The sequence below is a fragment of the Xenopus laevis genome, chromosome 3L (genome assembly GCF_017654675.1).
Source record: "Xenopus laevis strain J_2021 chromosome 3L, Xenopus_laevis_v10.1, whole genome shotgun sequence".
In the NCBI taxonomy this organism is placed as follows: Eukaryota; Metazoa; Chordata; class Amphibia; order Anura; family Pipidae; genus Xenopus; species Xenopus laevis.
The window spans coordinates 18,121,732-18,133,913 of NC_054375.1; the positions used below are offsets into that span (position 1 = coordinate 18,121,732).

General features: G+C 42.0%; 1 protein-coding gene across 4 annotated transcripts in view; it reads right to left on the bottom strand.

Annotated features, from left to right (window-relative positions):
• LOC108710765 (transcription factor COE1) overlaps nt 1-12,182 on the bottom strand; it is a 402,967-nt gene that overhangs the window by 162,723 nt on the left and 228,062 nt on the right. For all 4 annotated transcript variants that reach the window (XM_041586021.1, XM_041586022.1, XM_018251928.2 and 1 more), the window contains exon 7: nt 6,275-6,356. In XM_041586021.1, coding sequence (XP_041441955.1) covers nt 6,275-6,356 — 82 coding nt within the window. The remainder of the gene's footprint in view (nt 1-6,274; nt 6,357-12,182) is intronic.

The following is a 12,182-nucleotide window of genomic DNA, read 5'->3' on the forward strand; positions in this document are numbered from 1 at the left end:
TATTCATCCACTGCTACATTGTTTATCCACCTCAAATAAAGCAGCTTTGTGGACTACAAGTGTCTGGTGAGTTCAGCTATCTGGCAAAGATTGTCCTCAGTGGTTGTTCCAGCTCCATACAGGCCCAGCAGGGAGGTCTCACGGGGATTCAGCCATTATTACAGCAATTGGAGTCAGAATAGTCAAAAAGAATAATAATTCTATAACCTGATGTCACACTGTATGTTCCATCAAGTCTCCACTCACTGGCAAGTCATTTATATTCAATCTGCAGCCAAGATTAAAGGAATAGTTCAGTGTGAAAATAAAAACTGTGTAAATAGATAGGCTGTGCAAAATAAAAAATGTTTCTAATATAGTTAGTTAGCCAAAAATGTCATATATAACAGATGGAGTGAACAGATGTCTAATAAAACAGCCAGAATCCAACTTCCTGCTTTTCAGCTCTATAACTCTGAGTTAGTCAGCGACTTGAAGGGGGGCCACATGGGACATTTCTGTTCAGTGAGTTTGTAATTGATCCTCAGCATTCAGCTCAGACTCAAAAGCAACAGATATGACCCATGTGGCCCCCCCTCAAGTCTCTGATTGGTTACTGCCTGGTAGCCAGGGTAACCAGTCAGTGTAAACCAAGAGAGCTTAAAAGCAGGAAGTTGGGTTCTGACTGACAAGTTATACATCAAATAACTCCAGCCTTTATACATTACATTTGTGGCTAACTAACTATATTAGAAACATTTTTTATTTTGCACAGCCTATCTATTTACCCAGTTTTTATTTTTACACTGAACAATTCCTTTAATGCAGTCTAATAACTCCCTGCAAGCACATGGTTCTACAAGCACATGCTGTTCCCAGTGAATGTTCAGGACTGTTTTATGCAACTGGATTGTGTTATTGTGCTGCTCAAGCTGCTGTATACACTGCTCTCAGGGTCCTGCTATAACACTGCTGCAGTTTGCCCCACACTCCTGCCACTGCTGTAACTTTCTTAGAGACAGTAACCATTTTCAGCAAAAGTGCAAAATGTCTCAGCAAGGCTCTGTGCATTCATTTTCAACTGAAGCTAAGCAAGTGCACCATGCACCAGAGCTCACAGACATCCAGGGAGAAAACCCCATATATACTGCAGAGCAAAGCGTCAGGCCCAAGCGCATAATAAAACCATCTCAAAAATCCAGAGAAAATTATGAGATTACAAGGGATGAGTTTTCAAGCAATTTATCAGAACTATGGGATAGAACTGTGCAATGCATGTCTGTTCTTTCACATTCTAACAATGACGCAGCCGATTTAAGAGACTGTATAAATCGCTTATCTGCTAACTATGAACGTTATCAGCGGCTGTCTGCTAAATATACTACCTTCTTAAAGGACACTAATATAGAGGAATCCTCAGCAGAGCTAACCAGATCTGAAGCCTTAGACCAAGAAAGAGTCCTTTTGGTGCAAAGCACTAAGGATAAGGCAGAGCTCAAGATTACACACCTGCAAGAGACTAGGTCTCACAGATCCACATCATCACGGCTCACATCAAGATCTTCCAAGACCTCTCATTCTAGGAAATCCACACTAAGTGACAAACTTATAGAAGCCCGTGCTAATGCAGAAGCAGTTAAGGTGCAAATTTCCTATGCTAAAAGAGAGGTTAAACTTAAAGCAGAGATGCAAGCAGAAGCTGCACACCAGCAATCAGAGGCAGCAGCAGAAGTTGCAAAGCAGCAAGCAGAAGTTGCACGCCAGCAATCAGAGGCAGCAGCAGAAGTTGCAAAGCAGCAAGCAGAAGTTGCACGCCAGCAAGCAGAAGCTGCACGCCAGCAAGCAGAAGCAGCAGCAGAAGCTGCACGCCAGCAAGCAGAAGCAGCAGCAGAAGTTGCAAGGAAGCAAGCAGAAGCTGCACGAAAAAGGGCAGAAATGGAAGCTGAATTAGAAATTCTTCAAATGGAAAAGGAAAAAGCAGCAGCTATTGCAAGGTTAAAGGTCTTTGAGCAAGCACTGGGAGAATGGCATGAACCAGACTGCCCTATCCCAGCAGAGTCTGAAGATCCTATTGAACGCATAAGTAAATATATGTACTAAACCAGGATGCATCTAATGACAACCAATCAATCTTACAAAATCCAAGGATAACTCCTGCAACTCATAACACAGGTCAGCCTCTTTTACCTGTTACTACTAACACTGCTGTACCTTACAGTACCCAAACCATGGAGCTGACACAGCGACAGACCAACTACACAGACGTAGTCACTCAGCATGAGATGATACCCCCTACCATCTCTCAGGTGAATTCCAGTGACAAACCTCAGTTTAAACTAGAGCCAGCAAGTGCCTTAGAGACCAAACCACTGCTGAATGCTTACGCCACTTCATTTTATCCTGGTTCATCTCACCTTTATACACCGGGAAGCTTATACAACCCCCAGGTTCCACAAGTTACCCAGGCACCAAAGAGTGAGAGATCAGACCTGTCTGACTTTGCCAGGTATTGATATGATGTGTGTATGTATGTGTGTGTGTGTGTGTATGTATGTGTGTATATATATATATATATATATATATATATATATATACAGATGAAGCCACTTGGATTTGTGAGTTAAATGCGTCATGACTCAGAGTTAATTGAAGAAACTGTGTTATCTAAAGTTATCTTATCTCATTTAATGCATTTAACCTTTTCATTAGCATACCAAAGCACCATTGTTCACAATGGTGAATGCTTTAATTAGATGGGATGTTGTGACACAGTTTTCTGTGTTAAATGAGATAAATGGGATATCTGTGTATATATATATATATATATATATATATATATATATATATATATATATATATATATATATATATATATATATATATATATATATATTTACTTGGCAAGGACAGCACTCCGCCTTTGCAACATCCCTCGGGTGCACGGTAATGTATAATATAAGCAAAAAGAAGACCAGCAACACCGAGATCTCTTGTGATATACTCAAATCTGTATTGTGAAATCACAAGCCATGCTTATATAGCATGTGTGGTTTGATGTACAGAAAATTCACTTTTTGGATGTCACAATCTACAAAAAGGGAGATAAGCTAGGCACGACGCTATACAAAAAACCTACGGATAAAAATTTATTGCATGCACATTCTCACCACCCATCTCACATGTCCAAAGGGGTTTTATACTCGCAATTCCTTAGGATCATCAGGAACAATTCAGATCAACATAGTGCGGAACTGCAACCAGGGCCGCCATCAGGGGGGGACAGGGGGGACAAGCGTACCGGGCCCGGGCATGAAGGGGGGCCCGGCAGTGCTGCATTTTTTGAAGATCCGGGCCCCCCTTACGAGCGCCCGAGCCGTACGTCTTGCCTCTTGCGTGCCGAATGCGGAAGTGCCGAAAAGCCGAAGCCGATGCGCCGAAAAGACCCGAAGTCACGGAAAAACCCGAAGTCACGAAGCGCCGAAAAGACCCGAAGTCACGAAAACAGCCGAAGCCGAAGTCCTGAAGTAGCGCAAAGACCCGAAGTCACGAAAACAGCCGAAATTGAAGTCCTGAAACGGCGAAAAGACCCGAAGTCACGAAAGGAGGCGAAGTTGAAGTCCTGAAGCCATGAGTTCAATCCTACTGAACACCAGTTTGTGTTTTTTTTTTTTAATCCCCTGGCCACCAATGTATTATTTTAATATTCTATAGGCCCCTGCCACCAATCTTTTTTTTAAAACTTTTTTTTTGGGGCCCCAATTTTTTTTTTAACTCGTAAGGGGCCCCTTGCCACCATTGTTTGTTTTGTTTGTTTCTTTTAAAAAAAAATTAATTTTCTTTTTGGTGGCCCCAAATTTTTTTAACTTGTAAGGGGGCCCCTGTCACCAGTTTTTTTTCAAAAAAAATTATTTTTTTTTCAAATTTTTTTTGGGGCCCCAATTTGTTTTTAACTTGTAAGGGGGCCCCTGCCACCAGTTTTTTTTTTTTTTTTTCAAAATTTTTTTTTTTTTTTTTTCAAATTTTTTTTTGGGGCCCCAATTTGTTTTAACTTATAAGGGGGCCCCTGCCACCAATGTTTGTTTATTTTTTAGTTTTTTTTACATTTTTTTTTGCCACCAATGTTTTAAAAAAATAAATAAATAAATAAATAAATTTTTTTTGTTTTTGGGGCCCCAATTTTTTATAAGGGGGCCCTGACCATCAATAGCTTTTTACAACTTGTGTGTGGGGGGGTTACTTTTTTAGCGCTGATGTCTGTGTGGTCTTTTAACTGCGATGTGGAGTGGGCGGGATATGGGGTGGAGCTTGGTCGTCAGTGTGGGCGGGGCCCAGGGGGCCCCAAAAATTTTGTTGTACGGGGCCCCGTGATTTCTAATGGCGGCCCTGGCCCGTGTGGACTTGCTTATGTGGGTAAAGAAACAACCACCTATAGAGAGCGGATGAACAACCACCAGAGCACCATTAGGACGGCCCTAGCCACTGGGAAAGCGGATCAACCAGTAGCTCGGCATTGGCTGAACCAGACACACACTCTCCCTCAATTTCGTCATATGATTATTGACCAGATACCCATACCTCGAAGGGGGGGGCAATAGGGTTAATACAGAGGGAATCTCGCTGGATCCACAAGCTTGACACTTTAACACCCAAAGGGTTAAATGAAACCCTCCCGATGTCCTCTTTCTATTAATATGTGAAGACTTTGTTACACACTTTGACCCAGATTATTCAAATAGATATCTGTGTACTACGATTTTATTGTTCTCATGGCTCATAGCTAGAAACACCTGTTTTTGAATTATGACGGACTGTGTGGCCCTCTAGTATATGTTTTATCTTTGTTATCAATCAGCCCATTTCCAAGTTATGACATCTAATAATCATATTTTTGCTTTTAGGAATAACGCGTGCCTCAGGAAGAAGTGGGGGTGCACAGCAAGATGGTACTGGTCCCTGTGCTGTATGGCATGTCAAGATACCGAAACTGTGACCGCCAGGGTCTCTATTGGCAGAGTGTATGAGAATGCAGAAGAGGCGTCCTTACAGTGCGACTCATGTCTGAAGGTAACCAGTGATATGCAGAAGGGGTGTGACTGCAGGATGACTGACATCCAATGATAGAGGGCAATTGCTCCATAAGAGCGTGACCTACTCTGGGGGGATACCTACTGGAATAGATACACGCACTGGGAGAAGAACGTACCCGAATGATAAGGAGTCCTAAGCCTTGGCAGCAACACAGAAACCCTGGGCGGCTAAACCTAAGAAGCGAAGGGAACTTTCGCGACGGAAGGATCACAGTTACTATGACAACGGAAGGGACCGGAAGTTGGAGCGCAAACACAGAGCGCATTCAGATTGAGGCTTGGAACGCATTAGGACACAGAACGGTAACAGTGCCTGACATGCGGGTGGCAGAAACAGGGTGATAGAAGGGTACGGAACTGGCACCTCTGCTTCTGACTGGGGTAAGTAATCTGATTATATGGGCATATGTGAAAAGGAAGGCAGCGATGTGTGTTTGTTTTTAATGACCACTCACTGGCACGCTGTATAGACACTGGAACCTAATATGTATTCACTTGCTCTATAACCAAAATTGAGCCTTATAATATGCAATGTTCACTTTTCACTGATCACTTAATGATCACCTATTAATCAGGAGATTAAGTGTTAATTACACTGAGTATCACATTGGGCACAGAATGATGATGTCATGCACAATTTTGGCGCCATTTTTTCACTTAAAAATCCAGCACTTCCTGAAGACGGCCCAAGTTATTGCGCCGAAACATTGAAATAAATTTTTTCACCATTGACAAGACCTTGGAGTGCGTTTTTTTTCTTCTGTGGTTTGTTATTCTAAGCTATAACCAGCACCCAGGCAATTACTTACTAGGATCGAGAGTGCACCACTGTGGACTGTATATATTTATGGAACTTTCATGAGGAACTGAAACGTTGGACTATTAAACCTGCTTGTTATGACAAACTTGTGACTGGCTATAAAAATCCTTGGAGTGCTGCCAATATCTGCTGGTTTTATCTATTTCTATTTGGATTAGCACCGAGGTTATGGACATTGGCTCAAGGTGTGCGCTCCTACCTGCTGTACTATATATATATATATATATATATATATATATATATATATATATACCATGCATTGTAAATATTACATATATGATATGATGGTTTCTTGGATTACAGCTGAAGGAGCACCCCTTACTTTGAAAATTATTCCACTTTTGCATATTAGTGAAACTCAAACTAAAAATATCTAGTCATTGCTTACCTGAAACCTACGCATGTCCCTTGGGTTGCCAGCATTCTTCAAACAGTTTTGGTTACACTTCAGGAAGAATTTCAGAAAAAATCTGTGGGATGAAAGAAACAAACCTATAAAGATGTGGTCATAACTTGTCTTGATAGATTATTGAGTATACAGTAGAACTACCATCACACTATAAGGATATTAGATGACCTTTATAATACAGACTTTGTTCCTTTAAATAGTTTTGGAATTCTTTGGTAGCCACTATTCTCCTTATGTATTAAAGTTACTGATGCTAGTTACACCAAGATACAGTACATATGTGTGGGTTTAAGAGAACCTATTATCGGCCTGGGTAACTATCTCATGATCAGTCAAGTATAACAGTGCTGAGAATAATGTTCTTAGGGAAGAATTTCAGAAAAATGTTCCTCACAACTGTCCCTTCAGAATGAATCCAGATCTGTTGTGTCATGGTGACCCTGTCCTGATATAACATTCCCATTTTTATAACAAAAGTGATGGACGCCTTGACATGGTATTTGAAAGAGAAGGATTATTAAAAGACAGACCGACATGGGTCTGTTTGAACATGTGGCCCGGAGTCAACAGATAGATGCAAACCACCTGCCATAGTTTACTCAAAAGATGCTTTGCAGTCAACAGTTGCAACCATTCATGTATTAATAGGCATTTGGGTCCATAGCCATTCCCCCTTTGTTTTGACAACTATTCAAAATGTAAAGTTGACATAAAGGATGGATGCTTGTTAGGTGGGAAAAGGGAAAAGGGACAGAATTTGGTAAGCCTTCAAACTAATGTCACACAGAGAGATATTTGCAGAATAATTAAAGACAAAGAAAGAAAAAATCATGGCAAGTGCCATCCTCAGCGCTAATCTGAGGTTGGAACCCCAGGTATCACTTGTACCAACCGTTACAATCTTAATCAATCAAAGTCTGTATCTTCTTATCTTTACATAAGACACTTAAAGGAGAAGGAAACCCTTTTGGGCAAAACCCCTCCCCCCCTAGGCCCCCTCCCTCCCCCCCCACGGGCAAATGCCCCTAACTTGTTAGCCACCCCTCCATCCAGGTCCTCTCTTGCCGAGTTCACGGGTGTCATCTTCGTACGAGCACTCTTCCTGTACTAATCGGCGTTTGGCGGTGCATGCGCAGGAGGAGGCATTTGCTGGTTGGATCTACTGCGCATGTGCCCGAATTTCACAAAGTTTTCATTTCTTTTTTCGGAAACTTTGTGACTTTCGGCGCAGTAGATCCAACCGGCAAGTGCCTCCTACTGAGCATGCGTCGCCAAACGTTGATTAGTACAGGAAGAAGAGCAATCGGACGAAGATGGCGCCCGTGAACTCTGCAAGAGAGGACCTGCATGGAGGGGTGACTAACAAGTTAGTGGCATTTGCCCGAGGGGAGGAAGGCCGGGGGGGAGGAGGGAGGGGGCCTACGGGGGTAGGGGTTTTGCGCCAAAAGGGTTTCCTTCTCTTTTAAAGGGATATTGTTGCGGGAAAACACATCAGTTAAAAGTGCTGTTCCAGCAGAATTCTGCACTGAAATCCATTTTTTTTAAAAGAGCTTTTCATATCAAAGTTTGAAATTTGGCTTGGGGCTAGACATTTCCCAGATGCCCCCAATCACATTACTTTTTTTTTTTTTTTAACAATCCTTTTATTGAAACAAACATATATCCAGTTAACACAGCTGTTGTAAACACAATGTTTGTTCCTTTTACTATTCGTTACATATAAGCATTTCAGTTTTAACAATAAAACTTAAACAAATAACAATAACATGGTGTCTTAGTCGTTCTTCAGATTCTTGTCAATGTCTTGTCATTATTTTATTATTAATATTTTCCCTATGTTTTCCTTGTCATATTTATTAACAAATAGTACAATACAGTTCTATCCTGATACATCCAGTAAATCACAGTGTATCTACAACATTACATAGTACTGCCATAGTCTCACAATTTATTACTGTATAAAGATATTGTTATATTCCTATCCCACCTATTTCTCACACATTATTGACCTCTATCCACGTTAAGAGTTAAATTCTGCAAAGTAGTATTAAACCAATAGATTATCCCTTGACACTCCCACGTCTCACTAGAATATTATGGACAGATAAAGGATAACGGGAACTCAGTGTTTTCAGTTAGAGAGTCAAGGGGGATCTAGGTCAGGGTCAAGCCACAAGCCCCATATCTTATTAAATTTCTCAGGGCAGCCCCTTTTCATGTATGTAAATTTGTACAATGGCAGGGATTTTTCCACTAACTGTTCCCAGTCTGTAACATTGGGTCCCTCCCCAGACTTCCATTTAATTGCAATCGATTTTTTTGCATACATACAGAGTACAGATAGTAATGTACGATGTGCCCTCCTCGGGGACACTTCCTCTAACTGACCCAATAAAAGTACTCTAGGCTCTAACGGCACGAAAAGGTCAGTTTTATCTTCAATGAGCTGTACAACCGCCCTCCAATACGATTTAATTACAGGGCAATCCCACACCATATGAAAAAAGTCCGCTGAGGAGTGGTGACATCCCAATCACATTACTTGTGATAAACTTTAGTCACTCTTTACTGCTACACTGCAAGTTGGGGTGATATCATCCCCTCCACCCCATCAACAGAACAATGGGCAGCTAACCAGATAAATTACCTGACACCTCTGCCTGATGGATTCGTTTGCATTGCTAAAAGTACTACCTACCTAGTAGTAGACATGGGAAAAGCACCCAAACAGAAAAAACTCTGTTAGGTCTGGTTAGGGAGCATGACTCGGATCATACTGAAGTACAATGAGAAGGGAAGAAACAATAGCGGTCTCCAGGTGAAACTTGCAGGGTTGTGACATGAAAAGTATGTTCCCTGCTAAGGAGCACACCTATGCCAGAGGAAACTAAATAGAGGGTGATGGAGGATGTGGCAGGCAAATAACTGGGTGCTTGGCTGTCAGCACCTTCTTATCCACAGCTCAAGGCACGAGTGTTGAATTTTCTTTGACTGAGGTGAAACCCAACTGCATGGTGTAAATAACTGTTCCCTTGCAGAGTGCCATACAAGTAACACCCACACCCCTAGCAGGGTACACTGCAATGATAGCTAGTCCATTAGATCTCAAATTAAAATAGACCATGCTCAACATTTAAGGATACCTGTTATTATTGTTGCAAAATAGACTGCAACACAAAAGTACAAAATTTAAAAAAAAAAAAATACCCAATTATATGAAAGCAACGTCTCTCTTTTTTTTTAAACAGAGAATGAACTATGAATGAAAAAAAAAGAAATGTTGTATGATGAAAATATCATAAAATAAATTAAGGGAATAATTCATAATTCAAATTTGCTGACTGCAAATATAAAGACAAAAAACTAAAAGCAAGCAGAAAACAAAATGTGGTAGGAAGGATAATATCTCCCCGCTCTAATGCAGAGCACTCCGTACATCAGTGCTGCTCACACAGAGAGACAGGGGTCAGTGCCTCGCTTGAGATGTGACAAGCCTACTACTTTATTATCGCATTAGCACAGGAAAAAAGCCCCATAATTAACAGAACGTATCTTCATTTACTTGCTGAAAGCAGTAATATTCAATCATGTTCCGCTGCCTAATTACTTTGTCTGTCTTCATGCAGATTTTACACAAGAGTGGGTGAAGGCCGGCTAGGCGCTGCTTTTGTAGGCAGATCTGCGATTTAGAGGGGGGTGCCAGAACCCCAGAGCAACAGTCCCCGGTAAGAAGCGTGTGAGCAAGCTCAATAAAGCAGCACATCTATCTGTGCAGTGTGGCAATGCTTGTAGCAACCTCACACCTTGTTATATTTTAAAGGGCCCAAATAATTTTATGTGGCCAAAGGGAAACTGGCAAATTAATTAATTCAGTGGGGCAAGCCATGGTCATGTAGTATGTGCCTATATCTCTGTGGAATGGATAATTTGCCAATACAATGTCAGTCAATGCATGGGACAATTTTGAGAGTCTTTCATAAAGCTGGAGTTTCTCTCTGTAGTCATGGAATGACTATTGATCCTTTTTTCATTACAGGTCGATCAACCATGGGTTTGCCATACAAACTGATATATACATGCTGATTTCCACCAGTAGCCTGAATCACTAAACATTTTGGCATTTAAGAAAAGCTTGTCGGCTCCCTTGAAATGAGTAAAAGTCCTTAAAAGCATTAGCATTCCCAATTTTACTTCCATGATCTTCGTATGTATATTAAGCCTAAATGCTTATGATACATGCAAACTCAACAGCTTCTGGTTGAGAACTTAGAAACCCCTTTAAGTAAAGCTGCACCCCCAGTATTGGTTCTGGACATGGCTTTACTACTGTACATGGTAACTAACCATGTTTAAGGAACCATGTTCCTCTTTTAACTAGACTTCCTTATAGATTCTATATACAGCCACCAAACCTCTGTTTTGTCACTGACTAGTTTAACGTCTCTTGCCATGGCATTTTTTTTGCTCCCAATCACAGCTGTCCACAAACTCTTCCACTCACACCCATGTTACAGCTGTCGAGTAATGTTATTTGCAGAATGCGTGCATATTTCCAAGGATTAACCTCAACTTGTATCCCTGTCTTATGTTAACCTCTTTAAATCCTTATTCGAAGCTTCAACCTGAAGTCCCAATCCAAAACACAAGCTGTAAATCTGAAAATAAGATGCCGCTCCAACTCTATCTATGTGCTCACTTGTTGGGGACAAGCAACTATTTATATGCAGGGATAAGTAGGTCTAGCTCTAGTTACATACTTCTCAGCCTGAAGCCAGAAAATGTCATAACTGCATATCCTATATACTAACCGAAGGCCTATCTATGTCCCGAGTGGAGGGGAGGCAGATGCGCACGCAACTTCGGTTAGGATCTATGAGATGCGCGCGCAACTTCAGCCGAAAGACATAGATGCGGCCTTCGATTAGCAGATGTGCTGGAAGGTTAGGATCAGAACAGGTTAGGATCGGGGAGGCAGATGCGCTGGAAGGTTAGGATCTAGGGAGGCAGATGCGCTCACCGTCTCCTTCTGCCTCCCGCCGCCTCTTCTTTCCTGCTCACTCAGGCGGCGACCGCTGGAAGGTTAGGATCTAGGGAGGCAGATGCGCTCACCGTCACACTAGGGGAACCGGTTGCGTACCTGCACGAAAGTCTGTATAAGCGTCGGCCATCTTGCTACTCCTCTGCGACTTTGTCATCCGCCCACTGCCAAATCCGCCCACTAAAGTCTGTATAAGCGTCGGCCATCTTGCTACTCCTCTGCGAGTTTGTCATCCGCCCACTAAAGTCTGTATAAGCATCGGCCATCTTGCTACTCCTTTGCAAGTTTGTCTAATGGCGGCGCTAGCGTCACTCTAGGAGGGGAACCGGTTGCGTACCTGCACGAAAGTCTGTATAAGCGTCGGCCATCTTGCTACTCCTCTGCGACTTTGTCATCCGCCCACTGCCAAATCCGCCCACTAAAGTCTGTATAAGCGTCGGCCATCTTGCTACTCCTCTGCGAGTTTGTCATCCGCCCACTAAAGTCTGTATAAGCGTCGGCCATCTTGCTACTCCTTTGCAAATTTGTCTAATGGCGGCACTAGCGTCACTCTAGGAGGGGAACCGGTTGCGTACCTGCGTGGGTGGCCATTTTTAGCAAAACGGGCTATATTATCTCCAAAAAATATTGATGTTGACATGATAAACAACCAAGTGATTGCATTACTTCCTGGACAAAGCTGTGTCTTTCTGAGTACTGACTGTATTGATTCTGAAGACGAAAGTGAGAAACTTAACTTCCCATTAGAATATTTAAACACTATCAACAATGCTGGATTACCACAACACAATCTTATACTCAAAGTAGGAACAATAGTCATGCTGTTAAGAAACCTTAAGGGTAGGGGCA